The 23,563-nt window shown below is 39.2% G+C and overlaps 2 protein-coding genes across 2 annotated transcripts in view; one reads left to right on the forward strand and one right to left on the reverse strand.

Annotated features, from left to right (window-relative positions):
- The window catches only part of BORA (bora, aurora kinase A activator), a 17,130-nt gene extending 12,914 nt beyond the window's left edge, over nt 1–4,216 (forward strand). Inside the window, exons 9-12 of the mRNA XM_026044519.1 lie at nt 32–153; nt 460–591; nt 1,730–1,907; nt 2,920–4,216. Coding sequence (XP_025900304.1) covers nt 32–153; nt 460–591; nt 1,730–1,907; nt 2,920–3,014 — 527 coding nt within the window. The 3' untranslated portion in view covers nt 3,015–4,216. The remainder of the gene's footprint in view (nt 1–31; nt 154–459; nt 592–1,729; nt 1,908–2,919) is intronic.
- A 2,279-nt stretch (nt 4,217–6,495) lies between these two features.
- DIS3 (DIS3 homolog, exosome endoribonuclease and 3'-5' exoribonuclease) lies at nt 6,496–22,962 on the reverse strand. The gene is made up of 20 exons (XM_026044515.1): nt 22,808–22,962; nt 21,200–21,393; nt 21,012–21,085; nt 19,712–19,879; nt 18,591–18,755; nt 17,421–17,534; nt 17,194–17,331; nt 16,658–16,804; nt 15,324–15,440; nt 14,916–15,017; nt 14,360–14,424; nt 14,188–14,272; nt 13,119–13,246; nt 12,588–12,674; nt 11,702–11,858; nt 10,132–10,346; nt 8,881–9,049; nt 8,265–8,423; nt 7,755–7,877; nt 6,496–6,699 (listed from the first exon to the last, which is right to left on the reverse strand). The coding sequence occupies exons 2-20, from the start codon at nt 21,291–21,293 to the stop codon at nt 6,610–6,612; spliced, it is 2,397 nt and encodes a 798-aa protein (XP_025900300.1). The 5' UTR covers nt 21,294–21,393; nt 22,808–22,962; the 3' UTR covers nt 6,496–6,609.
- Between the last annotated feature and the right edge of the window lie 601 nt (nt 22,963–23,563).

Consider the following 23,563-nt stretch of genomic DNA (forward strand, 5'->3'; position numbering starts at 1 on the left):
CGGGGCGCCTGGGCCCGGGCGGCGCCCGGTGGGGTCGGCGGCACCGCCGAGGTGCCCCACGGCGGCGGCGCCATCAGCATGGACACCTCGCGCATGTGCGTGTCGCCGCTGGCGGAGAGCAGCGCCCTTCCCGCCGACGGCAGCAGCCTCCAGGTGACGGCAATGCCGCYGCCGCGCTCCCCTCCGCGCGCACCAGCCCCCACCGTGGCTCCCCCCACCTCCTTTCCCCTTGGGAACTGGCCTGGCAGCAGCTCTGAATGCTCTTTGGGTTACTGCACGCAATGAATGAAACCTAATCCAAACTGCTGCTTGCTGCTAACACACATAACTCATTGCTTTGTGTGGCAAAGCTGTGTTAATGAAACACACACCTCTTCACCCACAAATTTGAAATGCATTTGAGGAGTTTATTAGCAATGAACTGCTAGGCGTCTTAAAGCTCTGATTCTTGCTTTTTAGGTGGACAGTGGCTATAATACACAGACAGGAGGAAGCAGCATCATGGATATTGCTGGGATTGAGAACAGYTGCAGAGAGAATGATGTGAGCTCGCATGTCTTTCAGAACAAATCTCAGCTTCTCAGAACAAAGGTAGGAGYTACACTGTGGAACAAAAGTGATAACTTTACCCTCTACAGCTTCTATGCCCTTGTTTTCTTTCATCTGGAGAGGTTTGAGACAAATTGTCAGGACAAAAAAATAGCCAGAGACATGTTTATTTAGTTGCATTTCAGACATTATGTGGAAAATAAGGAATAAATACAGGAAAAACRTAGAAGGGCCTAAAAAGCAAGTGTGTTATATGACAGTGACAAAGGCAGTTTCAGGGGTAACTGTGGTAAGTGCTTGAAGAGTAAGTTCTGAGGTTGCTTATGGCTTTTGATGCATGGTAGCCTGCCTTTATTTTGCTGTTGGAACACAGGAAGTTCCATCTCCATGTGAGGAAGAACTGTGTCCCTGCTGGAGCAGGCAGGTTGGACTGGATGATCTCTAGAGGTCCCTTCCAACATCAACCCTTCTGTGATTCATAGTAGTGAGTAGATTGAAGATGTCTCAGATCAATAATATCAAGATTTGATTCTACCCAGGAGTTTGGCTAGGATAGTTCTGCCTTCTCTTATAGGAAGAGTAGGTACATTTTTTAGCTTCTGAAAATACATAATATCTCCTGAAAATTACATGCATGTTGTGTTGGACATAGGGCCCATGAGTAAGTGCATCCCTCAGAGTCCATCCCTCATTCTAGACCTGCCCTAGAGGCTCCCCAGTACTGTGTGACTTTGCACACTTCGGAATCCTTAAGRTAGTGTTGATGGGTATTCTTTGACCTGCTCTCTTCAGCTGCTGTTGACCTTTCAATTGCTACATCCTGATTAAGTTCAACTTTATAATTTGGATGAGAATTTAAGTGTGAAGTTATTTAATGTTTCTTGCAACTCTCAGAACAAGAACTTGCAGAGAATGGCAAAAAAAAAAAAAAATGGATTTTGCTGGCCCAAAGCATCTACTTTGGCACATTCAGAACATGCATGTGATTTAAAACCACTCCTGCATGTTTGAAAAATGTGGGGGAGAAAACAATGTCCTTCATGCCTTTTTCATCTCAGAGTGGAGAGTGGGGCTTAGACTAACTGTGACTCAAAATTTTAAGATCCTAAGTTTGGATCTTGTTCTATTTGGGGAACTTTTGTGAAAATAGTTTTAAATAAACTTTTCCTTATCAACCTAGGAGTGTTCTGCCTTAAACCATAAGGACAATCAGTTGCTGAGAGCAAAATCTCCAGAGAAGCAATCCTGTTTCCATAAAGCAAAAAAGCTTAATATAGTGTTTGGTCAAAATGCAACTTGCAACATTTCTACCTGGCAGCATAACAATGAAAATCAAATTGAGGGATTTCACAGAAATGGTACGTGGTTTTCTGACTGAGAACTTCAAATTGTGTAATAGTTGCTTGTTGTATTTTATCTTGGTTACCTGGATTGCACGTGTGCTTTTGCTTTCATAGCACAAGTATAATGAGTTATCTGATGTGTATTTGGGGAATTTATAATTCAGGGTTTATTTTTTTCTCAGGTTGCATCAACCTTTATTGATATTTATTATTGATATCACTAAGTGATCCATTTTGAAAATAGAGAATGGTTGGACTTGCTGAGCATAAAGAAATCACGGGGATTTTTTTGATGTTTTTTATGTGATCAGAGGTAAAGTCTTGGAGGAGGCACGTGTCGTTTGAAAAGTTGGGCTGTAACTTAAGCCCCAGGAGAAGGACTCTGGGTCTGGTCACTTTATCCAAAGTAACTTGTCTAGGAGCTAATGTAACCGTCAGCCAACACTTGTTATCCAGTGGGTGCTTTAGTGACCTTTCCAAGAGCACAAGCAGGGACGTAGTACAGCATTAAGGAAAGTGCAGCYTTTCCTCTATTAAAGTAAACGGCTATATCTTTTTTATTTCACTCTTGCATCAAAGTCCTGATACTACTATTCATGCTTTTACATAAATTTTTGGTGTTTCTCGATAATCGATTAGAAATAAAGGGTTTAAATGTCAGTTAATAAATAAGATAGTGATAGCTTCAATAAAACCCTCAATGAGAGGTTATGGAAATAAGGGGATTCCATTCCAATTCCTAATCCCAAATTCCTAATCAAATCAGGTTGGTTAAAATATGGTTAAAATACTGCTGTATCTGCTCAAAAGAGCCTCTGGGATTTATAGAGGGGAATGGGAAAACAACCAAACAAAAGCATTTGTAGTAAGTCACAGTGGAAGGAAATAGAGAAGGAAAATACTGAAGTTTCACAGTCCCAAAGATGTGCAAACATCTAATTGTAAGCTGTGCTGGATTGATCAGCAAGAAAAGTCCATTCTGGTGATTGCTCCTGTTAAAATGGCCTTTCCCTCTCTCTGTGGCAAGGATCTCCAGTCCCAGGATACTGGATGGAAGTTGTCTCTCCTCTTCAACAGCCCACAGAAGTGCCGGCATCCGAGCGATTAGAGCAGGGCTGGTGAGGAGCAGCCCTTGTGCGTCAAGCCCGAACCAGGATCACTCACATCCACATCTGGAGGCAACTGATGGCATTTTATAGAAACTTCAGGAGAAGTATGAAATATRAAAGTATGAACTGAGTTTTGTGGCATTAAAAAGCAATGTCAGAACTGAGACTTGTGTGCAAATATTGTATGAATAGAAGAGTTCTTTGAAAATTTTCATCAATACCTCTTGCCAGTGATGGCTTTGGGAACAGGAAACCTAACCAACCAGGGAAACAMCAGCAATAAAATGTCACTTAATCTTTGTTCTAACATTGGGAAAATCATTTAATTTTAACCAACAAACCTGAGAGGGATTGTTTTACTACCATGATGACTTAATCAATTCTTCTGTAATATACATTTGAATAATACAGGGATTGATAATTAAACCTAATTTTCTGATGAATCATCTATGTTTCATCTTGAAACTGTGCCTACTAAAACCTGAAAATACGCAGAACTGGTAACTTGAGACAATTGCAAGTAGTTTGGGTGGAGAAGATCCTTACACTTCTGAAAGAATGAGTTGGATGGGGGCACCCAAAATATTCTTAGCTTTAGCTTATAAGGTTTGTAGCTCAAAGGCAAGACAAATTCTTGTTAGAGACTTCAAGTTCTTTGTCACCTTGTTCCTTCTGTTACCTGTGGTACTTGACTTAACGTCTAATCCATAGAAAGGACAAACTTCCCAAATGTGCCAAGGATTAATTTTTTGCCAGTGAGAATTTTGAATCCTAATACCTGTCACTCTAAGTGGGAGATGTATCTGCAGGCTAGTCCCCCTTATGACCCATTTCTGAACTGTTCTGTGTAATGAGTGCTGAAAATGTGATTTTATTTTTTTAATTAAGCTTTCTGATTCTTTATAGTGTTTCRTTCGATGATCAAAGACTTTCAAAGTGGTTTCAAATAAAGCAATCACTAAAATATTTAATGGCCCCCGTCATGAGTCTCTCCTTAAAGGCAAGGGAAGGTTACCTCGCAACCGAGTGAGAGAGAAGCAAGACCCCTCTCCTCCCCTATAAACTCGGTTGTCTCCTATTCTACAGTCTACAAGTAGATTGTAGCAAGTTGAAATTAGAAATATTTACTTTAGGAGGACTTGCATCTTTTTATTATGTTTATGTAATCCTCTGATAGAGGAAAACTGCTGTACAAATTATTGTGGAATCATTTGAGCTTGTTTCTCCTCTTTTACTCCAGGTGTTGGCTTGCACGTATTGCACAAAATGGTCATTGTTTACATTAACTTCACTAGTTTTAACAAGTGTCTTATAACAAGGAAAATTGTAAATTGAGTGATGAAAGAGAAATAAAGACCTGGTGCTCTCATATACCTAGGTGGTTTGTAATTAGTGTGGTGCTAATTTGCAGCTGCCTTAATTTTTGTGTTGCATGAGTGCATGTTTGATTGTGGGGCAGGAGAGGGCAGCATGTGGAACTGTAGGCAAAAGGAGCTCCAYTATCAGGAAGCATTTATTCCTGTATAAACAACTCAGTAGTGGTATAACATTCTTGTTTTAGGGTATTGAATTCCAAGTGCAATGCCAGTTATTACTTAGATTTTCCTTAAAATTATCTAAGCCTCAGAAAAACTTTGAGGAGATGTGTAGACCAGACTCTCCTCTAAAACCTGTCTGTTGCCTTCCTGGGGCCTGGCTTTGGGCTGTCACCAGGCAACTTCCTAGCCTGGTTCAACCCACAGATCATTATCCACTAATGGTTCTGCATCTGGGAGGAGAAGAAGCAGTGATGCGCAGCCTCAGGACAACCAAAAGGGACTTTAGGGAATTGGGGCAGATCATCAGGAACGTGGGTGCACAGGTCCTATTCTCTTCCATTCTTCCTGGTGTTGGCARCACTACAGCCAGAAACAGCAGGCTACAGTCCATCAGAGAAGGACCTGGGAGTCCTGGTTGACACCAAGTTAACCCTGAGTCAGCAGTGTGCCCTCGTGGCCAAGAAGGCCAATGGGATCCTGGCTGCATCAGGAGGATGTTGCCAGCAGGTGGAGGGAGGGGATCCTGCCCCTCTCYTCAGCTCTGGTGAGTATTGGGGGCAGTTCTGGGCTCCCCAGGCTAAGAGGGATGTGGAGCTTCTAGAGGGTCCAGTGGAGAGTGACAGAGATGATTAAGGGACTGGAACATCTCTCATATGAGGAGAGACTGAGTGAGCTGGGCCTGTTCAGCTTGGAGAAGGCTGAGTGAGGATCTCATCAATACGTRCAAGTACCTGAGAGGAGAATGTAGGGAGGAAGAGGTCAAACTCTTCTTGGKGGTGGCCAGTGAGAGGACAAGGGGAAATGGGTATAAGTTGCAAGACAGGAAGTTCCATCTGCCTATGAGGARGAACTTTCCTGTGAGGGTGCCAGAGCCCTGGMACAGGCTGCCCAGGGAGGTTGTGGAGTCTCCTTCTCTGGAGATCTTCCCAACCCGCCTGGATGCCGCCCTGTGCCCCGTGCTCTRGGWGTCCCTGCTGGAGCAGAGGGTTGRACTGGATGGTCTCTAKAGGTCCCTGCCAACCTTAGCCACTCTGGGATTCTTCATGGGCTTGTTTTTAAAGAACATTACTAAGCTTTACAAGCTGAGTTGCAAGAAACAACCTACCTTATGAAGATAACTTCATAAATCTTTTACAGTTAACTTGGACTAGCACTCCTTTATTAATTGTTTTCTCTGCATTTACTGCTTATGCAGGTTTTTGTTCTGTGCTTGATTACAGGAAGGCACAGTTAGTTACTACAGTTACTTTTGTCARCTCTTGACCGTAGCTGTTTTTACAAATGAAAGTGATGTCTTATATAGATCTCCTAACAAGGGAGATCTATATATCTCCTTGCTTTCTCCTTCTGACTTTGCTGTAGCTTCCTCAATGAATCATGACCAATGTAGTAGCCAATGATTGACCAAAAAAAGGTGTGAACAAGGGTGGAGAAGTGASAGAACGAAGATTCCTAGCGTGGAAAGAGCTGTTTCCTTTTTAAGCACTGAATCTTACCCCTGTGAGGGTGCCGGCACAGTACCAACAGCAAAGACTCCGGGCTGGCAGCATTGCTAGCTGGGGAGGAGCGCTGCTTTCTGACTCCTTCCCCACGTCAAGTCAAAGTGTTTCTCTTACAAAGCAACACTGCCACTAACTTGACATCAAAAATCATCCCCCTGAAAGCAGCAAACTGCTGCTTGAGGGTCTCTCTCCAGAGTGGGAGCTTCTATGAAACTGATGTTGAGAAATACATAGTGAGGCCAAACTTTTTAKAGGTCACATAGCTACTTAAAGAACAAGCAATCACGAAACCCAACACCCTGCAATTATTTTCACCTTTCCAGAAGTATTTATTTTCAGCCAGAAGACAACATAGTGCCACACCTGATTTGAAATTAATTGTGCTCTTACATACATAAACTGGTAAAAAAAACATTTAAAAGTCCACGGTTTTGCAAGTTATTAAAATACATATTTAAAAGTAAACATAAAATGACCGTAGCAGTTTGTCCATAAGAAAAGACATGTAAATACAAACAATTCACAGGTGTGTAGGTCTGTTTTTCTTTTAATTAGCTCTTCTATCCCMTTATTCTTGTGATTTCTTCTTCTTTTTTTCAGGTTCATTGTTGATACTTGTCTCTGTAGTTGCATCTGCAGGGACATCTTTTCCTAGTATCTACAGTGAAACAGAATTAAGAGTGAGGAAACAGGTAAGTCAAAACTATAGCTTGAAAATTTAATTATATTGATAAAATTTATAGGTATGCATAAGTGAATTCAAAGAATTTGCTGATGTTGCTAAGTCTTACAGGAGGCACCCAGAAGGAGGCTGCTGAATTTACACTATCACACCTCAAACCCTAAACGGAAGTAAAATCTGGGGAAAAAATGAGAACTTTCTAATACAGAGAGATTTCTGTGCAACCTCCAGCACCCTCATTTATCTATTGCCCCTGCTGCTTTTATATGGAGTAGCAGTGCCCGGTTTTCAGCTGTTCTGCTGTGCCTTAGCCCCACTTCTATGTGTGGGAAGGGGGAGCTGTGGAATGAGGGGTGAAAGGGAGCCTCAAACCACATGCATGGGGCCCCCCGGGGCATTTTAACTCGTATCAGTTTAACTGATACGTTTAACAGTATCAACGCAGGCCAAGTTGTAGCTGAGGACAAGACACAGGAAAAAGGGATGTGAAGTCAGCAGAAACTCTAAAAACTTGAAGTAAGTGGAAAACAGACTCTACTGGCACCAGCAAAAAGCTTGAATCTAAAGTAGTTAACACCAGAGAGAAATCAATTTCTGGATGTTATAGAGTTCTTAAACCATCAGYGAGAGATACTTTTATATTGTGGAAGTTTTAAGAAAGGGATGACATTCACACACTTCCTTCTGTTGTCCCTCCAAGAACGGGCCCTGACACAGACTTCGTGGCTGCCCTCAGCAGCCTGAGCTACTCCCACCACTGCACAGTCACTTACYGGAACTAAAAGTACTGGAACCCTACGCTGAGATCTACATTTTTTAAAAAAGTAGTAACAGAACTGTGAAATTCAGGAGATCTTCAGCAATCCCTCAGCTTCCCCATCACTTGAAATACAGGCCAAGAAGGCAAATTCAGATGTGTATTTTGTTGAGGGCAGATATGCAGCAATTGCTCCACTCTGCTGCTAAATGCATTTAAGTTAAATCTCCAGCTGTGCCTCAGAAAACATTACAGTACAAAACCTGTGCCTTACCTTTGGTTCTACCAGTATCATGCGAATCTTCTGGTGTTGGATGTTGGAAGCATCTAACACAATGTTCACCCTAACTTTGTCGAACACGCGCAGGGTTGTGTCTTCCACAGTAAGTGATTGTACCTGAAAGTTTAAACTTATAAATACTTGCTGCTTACAGTGTATACTATATATTCTTATACAAATAAATATTTTATACAGAATTTGTAATGCTGCTGGATACTGCATGCTACTAAAAATTAAGAGAGACTATGGTCGTAAACGCCCACAACATGTGATTTTGCAGTATTTATTCAGTTAGGTATCAAAACAGAAACCCCTTCTTCCTTCARAACCCTCTTTTTATTTAAGCTTTTATAAGGCTTACCAGTTAAGATTTATTCAGTATTTTTTTTTATTTACTGAAGACTTCACTGGCCTTCAAAGCCAAGCAGAAGAAATTCTAGTTATTCTGATCAGTTACCAAGTCAAAAAATAAAGGTAATTAATAATACAAATTATAAAACATACCTCGCTGTTGTAATCAAGTTTGGGGCTTGGTTTATCTTTTTCTTCAAAAAAGACTGTTCCTTCTAAACCATACTTGGGAATCAGGACCACAATTGCATTCTTTCTTACAAATAATATATAGGCGTCTTCATTTACCACTCCTTTGGTTTTGAAGAACAGCTGTAACAAGGGCAAGAAAAATATATGTAAGAACAACTCTATAGCATATGTTATACATTATATATCTATATAATSTCTATATAGAGCAAGTACATGAGCAAATACAAGTTAAAAATACATTAAAAATACATTAAAAAATACATGTTAAAGTAAGTTCAAATAATCCTATCAGCTTTCTTTATAACACTCTTGTAGCATTATCGTATTTATAAAAAAACAAAGTAAAAGCAATACTAAAGATGCCATTATGCTGATTTTTCCAGAATCAGCACTGTATTTTTGAGGCTTTTTTCCCCCCAAAGAAACAGCACTTGTTCTTAATCATTCCTGCAGTCTTGATTGCTTCGTGCCACACACCTGCACTGTAAAGCAATTGCTATCACTCGATATTCCTCAATTTCCCTTTAAAAACACTGGAATTTTCCCTGGGAAATGCTTCCACCGCAGCCTTCCTTACCTGGGTATGGAAAGCAACAGATGCTCTTTGGGCATATTGAGCCATCTTATGTCGGTGATTGAGATTTTTACAGAGCTCTGCGAGTTTGTGCTTATCCATGAGGTCTGGGTAGGTGCTGTCTGCTCCGATAGCCACTGCCAGCAGGCGGTGGACGATGATGTCCGCGTACCTGCGAGGCACACGTGCAGAGCACATAACTTAGGCAGCACCAAAAGGATTTCTTACAGAAAACCAAACATTATTTCAGCCTCACAGAGGGTATAGCCCAAAAGCGCTTGTAAAACCCATGGTTTGATGCTAACTCTATGAATTCAAGATCACACTCTCTTTTATCGACCAAAAACACTCTCTGCTGAGGCAGAATGGACCGACAGTATGAGAGATTTTCTGTGCTCTGCCACCAGGGTCTGCACTGTTAAACATTTACAAAATGGCACCAAGCTTGATTTTTGAACAAGAACAATGTTTAACTGCATCAGCTTAAGTCATTCCCTCTCTCCTTTCASGTGAACTATGCAAATTCAGTGCAGAATGGGTACTTCAGGAGCACTGATTTTTCAAAGCACAAATGCCTAATTTTTTTATTYGAACGTGAGCCAGGATCTTTGTAACATGTCTCCAGCTGAAGTTTCTGATAAGGATACTTAGAAGCTTCCCAAATTAACCACACATTTTGCACAGGAATTTAATTCCATATAAGAGATTTCACTTGAAACGTTTCTTGAAAATATAAAAAAGAAAAACTTGAAAATATAAAGACAATTGTTTGGTTTAAAGAGGCACTCTAATACATTTATAAGCAATTTCATTATAATGTCTCACAATGTATRCTTGTAAGGAGGTTGCATTTTACAGGTAGCAATACTACACAGAGTATTTTTTCAACATAGCCAAACAGTGCCTCAGTCTCTGGCTGACTTCTTTAATTCTGAGTGGTCCAAAATGCACTTTTGTGCCAGAGATASGTGAGGGACGCACTGCTCATTTATTTTTAATGGGTGAGCCTTTAAGAGACATTTATCAGGAAGAATCTGCAGGGAACCTAGGAAGGAGTTCCAGAAAGAGGCTTGGAAGGAGTTAAGTGAAGACAGACCACGTAGGTTGTGTTTTCAATCCAAAGCTAAAGCACTTGCAGAAGGCAACTGGGCAGAGCCAGGGTTTCTTTTCAAATGGAAAACAGAGCTTAAAATGCTATTTCTTAACACAGAAAATCATTTCCCCTTTTACGAAAGTTTCAGAAGACAAAGGTACCTTCTAATGGGYGAGGTGAAGTGTGTGTAAATAGGTGAGGCCAGACCGTAGTGATGAAAGTCGCTCTCCATGCCGGAGCAGAAGTAGAGGGCCTGCATCATGCAGCGCGTGGTCAAGATCCGCAGCAGGGTGTTCAGGTAGGGGAAAGCAGGAGCCTCGGCTTTGTCCAAGGACTCCGCCAACGCCTTGGCCGAATCCGTCCTGATTTCCAAATTCTGGAGGGCAGAGAAAGGCAGGCATTAGCGGCAAAGGGTAAGGTCAWGTCAATAGTCCAGGAACTCAGGGGACAGCAGAGCCTCTGAGAATGAAGAATCCCTTCGTCMTCACAGGGTTGCTATTTCCCTTGGCTTGTTCTTTCCATCCCTTTACTGAACACTAAGCCAGAAGGGATATGCAATAACTATGACAAATGAGATATATGAGGAAGCATTAAATAATAAAAGCGGGGGGAGCCACAACTGCATTTCATTCTTGCTGCACTGAAAGATTTTCACTCAAGTACCACGCAAGCACTACTCRGTCATCTTGTGTTTCTACGACAGATGTTTTAAAACATGTACTCAGTAAAATGACCTGTAAAACTGCTGGTAAAAGACGCTAAGCTTGTTTCACTCGTTCCAGTGATCCTTGGTAAAGAACAGGTAGTGTGAAAATACATCTTTAATCTTCAGTCCCACAAAGTCAGTTTTATCACAAGATCAGTACAAAGTCCTTTCCTCTGTGTATACCACTGACAAGGAAATATTGACCTATAGATCACAGTATGCCTTTATTATGGTATAGGAACCAAYGCTTACAAATAAAGCTTAGCAAAACACACTACATACATCCTGAACTGTTTTGGTTCTGTATTAAACTGTTATTAAAATGATCTTTTCTATGCAGAGAAATTTAAGCTTCTGAGAAAAACTGTACTTTCAAGTCATTATCAAATTAGAAATGAAATCATTATCCCAAACATAAAGCASGAGAAAGTGAAATGGACTGGGTTTTGTTCATCTAAAATACTAAAATTTAAGAATTTCTTGCATACCTTGGGAGGAAAAATAAAAGTAGCAGGAGCAGTAGGGGACAGAGTTTCAGGGAAAGGAATTGTTAATGATGATCGCTACCTACTCAGGAAGTTCAGCTCAAGTGAGGACCAGTGAGTCAGGCTATAGCAACCACTAGCTGATGTATGGAGAGGATRGAAACTACAAACACATCTGAAGACAGTTATTTTACTTCCTGACTTAAACTGAGATGTTACTTGATGTGACTGACTAGTTTTTAAGTACATCAAAGGTGTGTAAGGAACCAAAGCCAGAAACAGGTTTATAGAGCCTGGGGAAGAGAAACGCTCCAAGTGCACAATAGCTGCCATACAAAAGCTGTTCATCTTTTGTAGTGTAGAGAGTGTTTTGCCTCCTTTACGAGAGAAAGGGTCTTTAAAAAGCAAGTAGAAGCAGCCTCAACATATAGCAGATACACTTTAAAAATACTTTCCCACACTTTTTCTTTGGAACACAGCTAATCAGAAAGAAAAACAGAGCTATTCATACTTAACTTCATCAGGATAGCAAAAACTCACCTTGGACTTAGCTGCCTTCACGAGAACGTCATAGTTTGATGGGGGAGGCGCAGGATGTTTTCGGAGCAAGGCAAACTCGGAGAACTCATCGTGTATTTTTTGTGCCACAGARATATTGGCGAGCAACATGAACTCTTCAACCATGGAATTGGTTTCTCTACCAACCAAAAACATTTTGTATTGTTAAAAAAAGCATTAAATCATGTCTTGGCTTTCAGAGCCTAATGAAGAAACATTTCCTCATCCTGACAATGTTAAACTGACCACAGTAAACTATCTCCAAAGACACCATCAGCTACACCTCCTTATTTCTGTGTGATTTAGCAGTGCTGTTTTGATATTAAGTATATTACATTTAAAAGCATCATGTTGCACAGCATGAAGTTAAAAACGTACAGACAACGGAGCAGAGGTTTGGCCCAGAAACTKAGCAGTACCCGGAGAGAATTAAGTGTCTGGCTTCCAAAGGCTGAATCAGTCACCCCTTTCTCAAAGGGCCTCTGCATCACTCAGCACATGGCAGCGACTGCTCTGTTGTTGTTACGGCTTCCAGGCTGCACGAGGCCACATCCTACCTCCCCTCCTGGGTGAGCAGTATTGGAAAAGCATCACAGATAACTCGGTGGGATGGTGACAGCTCAGAATCTAGTGCTGCAGTGAGTCAGTAATAAAGACTAGTAATAAAGTAACTAAATGTTCCTACAGAGTTAAGGCTTATGATATGAGATATTTTAGCACTTTTTTGTGTGTAAAATACACCAGATGGACTTTTTCAGGATTACCGTCCTGCACTCTTACATAAGCTTTGTACATCCTTAAACTCCCCTTTTCCTCTAGCTACTTCCCTGCCCAGAATGAGGCGGCTGAGGGAAATGCAAGGCCGTACTTGAGCTCCTTGGTCTGCAGATCAATGGGATCGTGAGTTTCGCTGTCCATGTGGAAACGCACTTCTGGGGAGGCAAGTGTCAGAGCTCTGCAAGTGGAAACAGAGAGTTACAACAAAGCAGAGCCTGCTCAGCTGCAGGCTTGTGAGTATCCTCAGGGTTGGACATTGTAACTTAAAATGAGCAGAAATTTAAAATTAGGATTTAGAAACAGTGTTCAGATTAGCAGAAACTACTGGCAGATATTAACTAAATTCTCAAATTTAAAACGCTATTCCTCTGCTTGTGTTTTTATAATGACTGCATGAGATCCATGTTCCTGATTTATTTTGCCAGAGGAAGAAAAAGTTCGCATTCGCAGCTTGTGTCTTAGGGGAGATKAAGATATCTATGGTTATGCAAAATGGCAAAAAAAGAAAAATATTTCAAATGTTACTTACTGGAAAACGGACACAGAAGAACACTGTAAAGTTTGACAGCAATAGCCAAAGAAGAAAGGAAACAAAAGGTAAAAGAGACACTGACTAGCTTACCCATTATCAATTCTTTTCTTTTTCAGTATTTTTGCTAATTTGTTCAGTCCACGTAGGCTGGTAGTCACATCATCGTTCAGTGCTGCTGAATCAATTCTCATCTGGGCTTCTGCATACGTGAGAGACGCCTTGGGGAGAAGCAGAACAAAGGCAGCCCGGAGCAGAGCTGAGTCAGGAGCAGCAGGACACACGGAGCAGCACGGTACAAGCTGCTCCACACCAGCTGGAGGCTTTACATTCAACGCCCAAATGTGTCGCTCTCAAGGAATAATGGTAAAGTCAGGACAGATGCATGCAGGACACTCAGAAGTAGCTGATATTTGCAGTGCTTATTCTGATTCTAGAAATATTTTATATGTTTGAGGCCTGAATTTCAGAAATGTTAAGCACTTAGATTTCACTGGAATTAACTGGAAAAAAAAGAATGGCTACTTTGTGTACACAAACCGTGTCTCAGAATCACAGGATGGTTGAGGTTGGCAGGACCTCTAGAGATCATCCAGTCCAACCTCCTGCTCCAGCAGGGACACCCAGAGCACGGGGCACAGGGCGGCATCCAGGCGGGTTGGGAAGATCTCCAGAGAAGGAGACTCCACAGCCTCCCTGGGCAGCCTGTGCCAGGGCTCTGGCACCCTCACAGGAAAGAAGTTCTTCCTCATATGGAGAGGAACTTTCTGTGTATTAATTTACACCCATTACCTCTTGTCCTGCCACTGCTTACCACCAAGAAGAGTTCGGCCCCTTTCTCTCTACATTCTCCCCTCAGGTATTTACACATATTGATCAGCTCCTCTCTCAATCTCCTCCCRGCTAACAGACCCAGCTCGTAGTTTCATAGCAAAGTAACTCCACAAAAACATGACAACCTTGAAGGTTCTGATCCCATCCTGTTCATTGGAATTCTACTGTATTTTAGGATTTAAGAGTTTTTTTCCTAATTCTAAGAAAACATAAATCAATCAATAAAGAGAAAAGAAGGGAAACCTTAGTATTAAGCCTGTAGATGACTGCTTTTGTAAAAAGCTATCCAGCTTTTCTTTAGATAGAAAATAATATTCAAGCCACTAACCTTGGAATTAATAACACTTTTTGTAAATCTGGTTTTCAAAATTTCAGCCTTATGATTCATCTCCCATATACACGAAAATGCAAGCCTATGACAGGAGAAAAAAAAAAACCTATTAAAGCCCACATTTACACCTTTGAAGTTTTTTGTCAGGATCCAAGCAGGAATCACTTACCTGTCCACATTAGATCTCAAGGAACACAAGTTGGAGCTAAGTAATTCTGGAACCATATCAATTCTCTGCAAAGTAAAGGATAAAAGTATGACTTGTTATTTGTTTTATTTTCATTGCATTTAACATAAAAGAAGTTGGAAATACTTTTTCTTCATAATGAAAACTAGACTAAATACATTTTCAGATTTCTGAAAGAAAAAGAATGCCACTTCAAAGGAAACTCATCCCAGGATTTTTTTTGCAGGTTCATGAGATCAATTTCATMTTCCTTAAAACACAAGTAGTTCAGTTTCAGAACAATGTTATATATGCTTCGAACATTGGAGATAAAAGAGATATTCTCTATTAAAATTAATATTTCTCCCCTTTGTTAAGGTGTCTGACTGAGAAAGCACATTTGTTTTAATAAAACAGTGTACAAATTAAGCACAGTTCAAGTGATTCTACTAGTTGCAGATAATAGGAGTCTGTACTCCTAATAGATGAAAGCAAAAGCATGGAAAATCCCAAACTCTTTATTTTACAAAAATGCTTTCATATTAAAAAAAATAATTACTTTTTCACACAGATACACTGTTGTTCCTCTTTTTGCTGACTCCTCATCCAAAGCATTCCCTGGTCGAATAAAATGGCTGACATCTGCAATATGTACACCAACCTAAAACAAACAAAAGCAAGACATTATGTCTTTTATGGAACAAGAAATATCACTCTCAATATGAAAGGAACTTTCTAAAACCTCTACAATCCAATTTACCCATCTCCAGTTACCTCCATTAGTTCCTATTTTGAGTTATAGGAATGTTTAAGTTATATTTGTCTAATGGAAGTCTTATTCCTCTCTCACAGTCGGGCTAACACCATTAACTCCTTTCAGAGTTGAACAGGAGCTTTGCTCATGTTATCTCCTATCATCACTGCTATTATCGCAATTAACGACTTGTTTGAGAGGAAAACAAAATACCTCCAGATTTCCATTTTCTAGTTCTCTACAATGCAATGCATCATCAATATCTGTACAGCCAGGAGGATCCACACTACAAACACACAGCTGCCTTAGGTCCTCCCTGTATTTCATATCCTGAAATTAAAAAAAAAAAAAGAAAGAGTAAGCTTTAAGACCACAGAACATATCAAAGTAAAAATTACCATTGAGAAAGGCACATTGGATAAGATTTTCCAAATCAACTAAATAATTTAGGTACACTTTTAACTTACATTTTTAATTTTTAGAATTTATATTACTATTTATTTACAASATAAAATTGGAGAATGAGAGAAGAACTATGAAAGAGGTAAGATCTTGAAATTTATTTTCACAGAATCACAGAATATTCAATGCTGAAATTTATTTTATTTAAGAGTAAGCAGGAGGAAAAACAGACCAAAACACAGTATTTCCTTGGTGTCAGAATCAGTGGTATCGGAAATCAAGAAATTTTATGTGAACTTTTTAATCTGATGTCCAGTTAGACAAATCATTCAGGATGCAATTTTCTCAACGAACCTTCAATGGCTCCTGTGTCTATGACAGTTTAAAGGAATTGTACTTTTAGAGATTTACATTTGTACAACAAGAACAAAAAGGCCTTAGATAGGTTTCTTAGACTAGACTACTAACTTCCATACAGTTAATGTTAGAAGAGATAAATCCCTCCCTCAGTTTCCAGAATCAAAGTTTGTTCCCTATTGGTAATTTTTAATACATTTTAAAGCAACCATTTCCCATATTTAACTTACCAGGGATAACTTGACATTCACTTAAACAAGCTACTCTACAAACAGCAATTTTTAACATATCCCAACATTTTGTACTAACTAACAATTTTGTTTAACTAAGTAACCTGGATTACYCTGGGATAACTTACCACCTTCTCAGAACATCTAGTGATAACATAGGGACTGTCACACTTGGGAAGAGAGGTTACTTAGCAAGATGAGAAACTTCTAAGAGAGGATCTTACAATTTCCTGAATTGCAGTCTCTCTCCTTTCCCAAGCACCAATTTTTATGAAAACTGTAAGATTTTATCACCCTAAGAGGTCTATCCCCATCAAAGACAGTTGCAGCCAGGGAACAAAATAAAACAGAGCCACCCAAACAAACAAACAAAAAAAATAGGGGTCTTGTTACCATAGGAAATTAGGCTAAAGCCTATCCTAAAATGCAATGGTTTTGGTCAGCACGTCTTCTCTATTTTGTACTGCATGGCATTCAGCAATGTCACAAAATTCTACACTTTATTTGAAGAAGGCAGCACGCTTATTATTACAATAATTTTAAAATGATTTTCATTACCTTTTCTGTGATGCTCCATGGCATTTTTGGTAGGAAACTGAGGACAGCTTGAGAGAAAGGTTGATGGGGAACATCATGTTCGAGTAAAAGAACCTCTGTCTCTGTCTCTTTATCTCCAGCATTTCCCAACTTCTTTACAAAATGACCCTGAGAAACAACATTATATACATATATATATGTACACCTCCCCATACACACACACACACACACACATCAAGCCAAATTGTTCGACCGGTCAAAACTATTTTTTTTGTTTGAGAAAATTACCTCACAGGTTATTACCATATTAAACTAAAAATTAGGAATCATCTTTCCTTCTTCAGTTACTTTCTCCTCTTCATCAGTTCACTGACTCAGGAAGTCAGTCAACTCAATGATCTGGAAGATCTTTTCCAGCCATAATGATTCTATGATTCTAAGTCTGAACTTAGAATTTTTTTAAGTTACTCTGTATTGCTGATAATAATAAACAACTTACAGAAACCAGATAAGTAAAAGTTCACACATACGCACGCAAAAAAACTTCAGCAACTTACATTAGGATACCTGGAATTCCGAGGCCAACCATCAATAGCAACTATTATTCTTTGCCCTTCCAGTGCATCCGCCTGCCTGGTTTCTATTCGAATGCGAGGAATTCTGCGATCAGCTGGTGTAAACAAATGTCGCCTTGCCTGTTAGTAGGCAGAAAAAGGAAAAAAATCATTTCTAATTTAAAAAAAAAATAAATTCTGCATTTATAATRACTTCACTACTGCCTTACCTCTTTGATCTGGGATTTGGAAAGCATGCCACAAAACGGCCTCCAGTTGCGCTTTATAATGCCCACGACTTTTCCCGTAGGTCTCAGCATGTTCTCGTTAACASAAGACTTCAGCTAGTGGAAGGGGTTAAAACACAAAACTACTTGAGCTCACTAAGTTAACATGTTTGCCTAGAGCAGATTCCACAAGCTGCACTGGGGATATTTTACATAGCACTACAAGGCCATCAAGTATATTATGACTTCATAAGCAGAACTATGCCTCCCYACCCACTGTCCTTTGCTTGTGCAACCTGTAGCACTTATTGAACATAACATTATTACCTTGCCTTAAAACAAAACAAATCCTTTGTATTTATGGACACAAGGAAAACAAAGAAGAAAAAGGCAGAAAAAGACTACAGAAATGGCATTATCTTGTACTGTCTCTGCTTATCCTCCAACTATCTYCATTTTTTTTTCTCATTAATTCTTCCAGTAATTTTTTAAAGGCCTTATGTTACTTTTGCAACATAGATAAATGCACATATTTTTTGGACAGGATACATGTGAGTGTCCATACACAGCAAGCATAATTACTGAAATTTTACAACTAGTTCCAAATACATGTATTCACCTTAAAGGTGATTCTCACTGTGATTCTGTGATCTGCTCCTACCTAAATCCTACGAGCAAAATCTAACCTGAAGATCAATATTTAGCTTTGCATGATTATTTGATCACTACTCAGTAACTTTGGGGTTCATGTAGCTTAACAAAATAATTTAGTAATTTAAGTAATGGATTAATGCTCCCTCCAAAATGACAAAGTATATATTTTATGCAAAATCATATAATTAAATGTTCATTATAGTCCCCCAATTTTACTAAGTTCTCAGCTGGAAAAAGAAAAAAAAMTGTGCTCACAATAGCTTTTAGGAATCAGCATAAAAGATAATGTATGAGTTTAAGAACATTGCCAGGGTACCAGATTTCATCTCTCTTTCAATACAAGTGTTGACTTAAAAAATAAACAAAAGATTCATCTTTCTTGTTAAAAAATACCAAGCTCTATGTGACAACAAATCTTACTACAGATATGAAGAGAAGATAATGGGGAAATGGAGAGATAACAGGGGAAAAAGAGACATGGATGAAGATGACATAGAATGAAAAAATTCTATTTCATACAATGTTTTCTTTCTCTTCTTCGTTTTCAATGTCATCTTCATTCTGGCCGTCATCTTGCAAGACCACCGAGGATGGTGCTACCCATTCATCCTTTGACAACAACTCCACAGCTACAATATCTTCATGAACTGCTCGATTTAAATGTTTCAGTCCTTGTATAATTATCTGGATTGTTTTTGAAAATAAACACAATGAGACAAAATAAGCAATAAAATGCAAATATTCAAAACAACCGTAACAAAAGACACCAATCAAAGTAACAGGATGGATGAAAACACACACACAACAGGCTCTGCATGCTAAAGAACAGTTTATGGCTATTTTATGGCATTTTCTCCTCTGCCTAGGTGCCTTTCAGTACTTATGATATTATTTCAGTATTGCAATTTTCTCCACAAAAAAGTGGTTTTCCCCAGACATTTTTCTCTCAGCTTCCCTTTTAATTTGGTTTTGCAGGTTAGGGGCCTCCACAAACTTCTGGGAGAGGCAAATAAAAGAAACGGAAAGACAGAGAAATCCTTCAGGGACCAAGACTTTCTGCTCCAGCTGTGTCCAAAAATTAAGAGTGAGGAAGGAGACAATTGCTRCAGCTTGGAAACAGCATCTGTGGAAGAGGACCAGCAGAGAATCCAGTAAACAGAAAGCAGGATTAGGCTGCTTGGAGGGGAACAGTCCATTTACTTATGCCCAAGTTCTAAAATAGAAAGGAAAAAATGTGAAGGATTGGCCAGAGCTTTCAACATTTCAGCTGACAACCATGTTCCTACAACCTTGCTTCTCCGTCTCTCACAATACAGTTCAAAATAAATTTAAGCCGAAGTAAACAGTGCTGTATCCAGGTCAATTGAAAAAGATACAGCTTTAATTTATCAAATTGAAGTAAATTTACTTAATTGAAGTAAAAAGTACACCTTTAGTTAAAGTTTTCTCTTTTTGAAAAGGGCATATTACATATTTCAGTATTCATTATCCGAACAAAGAAAAACAGAGGATACAAGTAATGGCAGAAAACCACTATAATGCCCACTTACAACAATGTACATCACCAAGAAAGAATTACATTTAAGTCATTGCTAAGGCTGCTTAAAATTCACAATCTGAAGTTAAAATGCAAAACTCACCTCTCTGTTTTCTTCAGCATCTCCATGAACCCAAACAGTAGCTTCAAGATAATTATCTCTGCTTGCTCTATAGGTTCCTTGGAGGTAAATACCAGATTTTATTCCTTGCTGTAACTTGCTAAGAGGAAGATGTTCTGGAAAAAGTATTTTTCCACTCTCTATTTCTTTCTTGAAATAAAATAATAATAACAAAGTTTGTCAGTTCATTGTATCCATAGTTATTCCAAAACTGAGCTCATGAACATGAAACTCAAGCTAGCAAACTTCATTTTAAAAAAAAAAATTATAGGTAGCAATTAATATCCACAATATTTAGAAATGACTGTTAAGTAGTAAGACAATTTTTCTAACTAAGCATGAAAACACTAAAAACGCAGAAGCATGACAATGCTGGAAACCTCTTTTCTGTTTGCTTGCAGTTCCTTAACAATATCCTGTGCAAGTGATGGATTCTTTTATGCTTATTTGGATGCGCTATCTACAAGCACACACTTAACGAAGTATTAGCATGGCAGTGTACAGTCATTGTGGCACACAATATGGGCAGCCACATGGAACACTACGAAGTGGTGTTACTCTTGTCGTTACTTGGAAACTCCAAGGTTCAGTCACAACTAAAGCTGAACAATGTTCAAGTGACCACCAAAAAGTTAGTTCAGTCCTCTACTTTCTTCCCACTCTTACATATCTCAATCTTTTTGTTAGCTTCCTCTGATGGAATAAAGCTTCAGGGGTTTTGGTTGTTTGGTAGCTTTTGTTGTTGTTAGGGTTAGGTTTAGATACAACAAATATAATATATATATAATACAAACCTTAGCTATGAAAAGGAAATAGATGGGTAAGGAAATAATATTTCAGCAAGAGCCTGCACTTCTATCAACTTAAGTGGCCATAAAAGTCAGAGCTTTTGATAGAAAATACTTTTGAAAAACAGTAACTCYGCACAAGCTTCAAAACAACACACAAGACAAGTTCTCAATGGCTTGCAATCCARATTTCTCTAGTTTTCATTTTAGTTCAATCGTTTTAACACTTTTACACTTCTAGTCAATTGTTACTGTTTTTGCTCTCACATCAGAGTTGTCTAAAGCACCGCATATTTTGAAAATAACTAGTTGATAGCTCCTAATAGGTGCAATATTTCTCTTTCAGAATGTCAAAGTGTTTAACTGTCAAACTGTTAATATTAAGTCCAGGGTCTTCACCTTCTAAACTGATACTAGCAACCCCCAGCAGAGTCCAATGCAAACCATTTATGACTGATTTATTTTATATATATTAAAAAAAAAAGCCAACATACCCCTTCATCAGATATGCAMGCAAGACGATCTACAAGATCAGGATGAGCCACCAAGCTTTTTATATATTCTTCACCTATAAAAGAACACACATAAATATTTACACAAGAGATGGACATGATTTAGGTATGAAGATACTACTGGGATGATGCATCTCAGCAATTAAGTAAAGATACGCTTCCGTACTTACATGTATAAGCAGTTAGCCCTTCCTCTACAGCTTTCTCTTTATTACTCCTGTCATTTGTTAGAAGGATAACTTGGATCTCCTCCTCATTTTTCATTTTCTTCAAGTGCTCATTGTACCATTTTACTGCTACCCGAATGGCTCTATCATTGCGGTCATTAGAAGTTTCTCCTTGCTCCTGTGTTATGTACGTTTCCCTTGAAAGGAAGAAAAACAAATAAATAAATAAAATGCCAACATATATCAGTTGCTAGAAAACAAATTTCAGATTGAAAAAGATTGAGACATGACACGAATCACTGCCGTGCCAGTTCTCATATGTCTAACATTCTACTGGCCAAGGAAGGGTGAAGAAACAGGACTGTCAGGAAAAATAACAATATTCATTTCTAATAAAACCTTCTCACTGACAACTGAGCAGGGCTGAAAGAAATTCCAAATGATCAGCAGAATTACAATGTAACAGCAGGGAAAACTACCCGAGAGAACAAATCAATTCAAAGTAATTGTTTCTTCATTCCTTAGAGCTTTCCGTCAAAAGATTTTTCAAGTCTGTAACAGACTGAGTTGGCAAAGATAATGAAGTATTGGGATACACCTAAAAGGGACAATAAAACACATTCAGGCTAATAATTTTATCTATAAACTTTACTCAGCGTTTTGGTTTTTTTTGTCTTGTTTCGTAATAAAATCTGCCCATAGAWGGAAAGGAGCTCAAAGCAGAACTAAGTGCTCAGTTGGAATCACTCGGAGCTCTGACTGGSGGCTCTCTTCTATTTCAATTTCTGTATAACTTTCTATATAACTGAGCAAATAAACTTTCTTACATACAACTCGAGCTCAGCACTAAGCAATATTTTCAGAAAAGTGATTTATTAAGCTATACTACAGGTCCAGAACAAAAACTGCTAAAAACAACATTGATTACAAAGGTACCTGACATAGACCTATCACGCCTAGATCAAATAATTAATATCTTCTAATCAAGAAGGGCATCAAATRAATTCAAAGGTTCAAAACCTTGCTTCCGACAAAGAAATGTTACCATATTAACAGGTGAATACAAGAACAGACTTATCAATATTTTGGTCTTATTAGCTAACCAGTGTACATTCCCAATTCAAAGTTTCCCATTGTTTATAATGTAGCATAACTGTTCTTATACATTTGAGAGAGTAAGTGAGAAAGCACTCTTTCTTTCACTCAGAAAAYGCATGGCCTGAATAACTGATATAGTTAAGCAGTTTAGAAATTTAATGTTCCTATAAAAGCGGAAAAAGAGAAAGAAAGCAAACCAAAAATAAATGCTTCCTGACTTTGAGCTCATTTTCTAAGTTCTAACATATTTTTGACAGTACTTAAAAAAAAGTGAAAAATAACATGCAAAAGTCACACTCACTATGTATTTTTCACACTGGGATTTTTGTTTGTTTGTTTGTCCTTGATTAGGGCCATCATCTAGATGAGCTTTGCAATCAAAAATTTCCCCAAAGGATTCCTTAAAAGTCTTGGTCTGATTTATTTACCTAATTTCACATTTTCCAGCTCTGATTCCCAGTTTCCTTTAGTGGCCACTGGTACAGCTTAATCAGCCCATCCTGCGTCACCTACCGATGATGCTCRTTGGTGAAGGAATAGAAATGTTTTTCAGGGTTCGCAATGATGTCCCTGACTCGCTTGTACACTGGTGCGCTCCGATTCCTGACTTCTTGTAAAACCGTCTGCAGCACAACGACATTTTTAATAACAGGATCTTCAAGTATATCAATCTGAGGAACGAAACGGAAAATAATCAAAACCATTATTTATTCCCATCCAGTAACTGCAGCGGGCATATAAAAGCCAGCACGRATATGAGTTTCTTTGCTTCACCCCGAGGAGAAGCTGCACATTAAGCAGCTTCCTCCTGCTTGTAAGCACAATGCTCAAACGTGCAACCCCAGCTCAAGAATTCCAGCATCCTGGTGACAGGAATTGGGCCATGGTGAGATGAGGACACGCTCTGACTCCCACAAACGCAGCCCCAACCTCTACAAAGCCTCCAGTCGAGTTTACTAAGGTGTGCTAGGTCTAGGTACACTRGGTACCAGGTATCCTAGAAAAAACACAAGCCCTCAATCATCTCTGCAGAAAAGGTTTGCAAAAACGTTGACAGAAAAAGGGGAAGAAGGAAGGGGGGAAAGAAAGAAAAGGGGAGAAATGGGCTGCAGATCCTGATTGCTGTTTCCACAACCATACATTCTCGGGCTGCCTTTCTGCTCCCACAGGGGCAGCAGCGAAGTAGGGAAGGTTTTCCGGGCAGCAGAGCAGGAAGGAGAGCACAGTGCCCAGCCCCAGGCCGCGGTAACTGCCGCCCGAGGCGGAAAG

This window comes from Nothoprocta perdicaria, unplaced genomic scaffold (genome assembly GCF_003342845.1).
Source record: "Nothoprocta perdicaria isolate Ctin4 unplaced genomic scaffold, notPer1 scaffold_37, whole genome shotgun sequence".
Classification (NCBI taxonomy): Eukaryota; Metazoa; Chordata; class Aves; order Tinamiformes; family Tinamidae; genus Nothoprocta; species Nothoprocta perdicaria.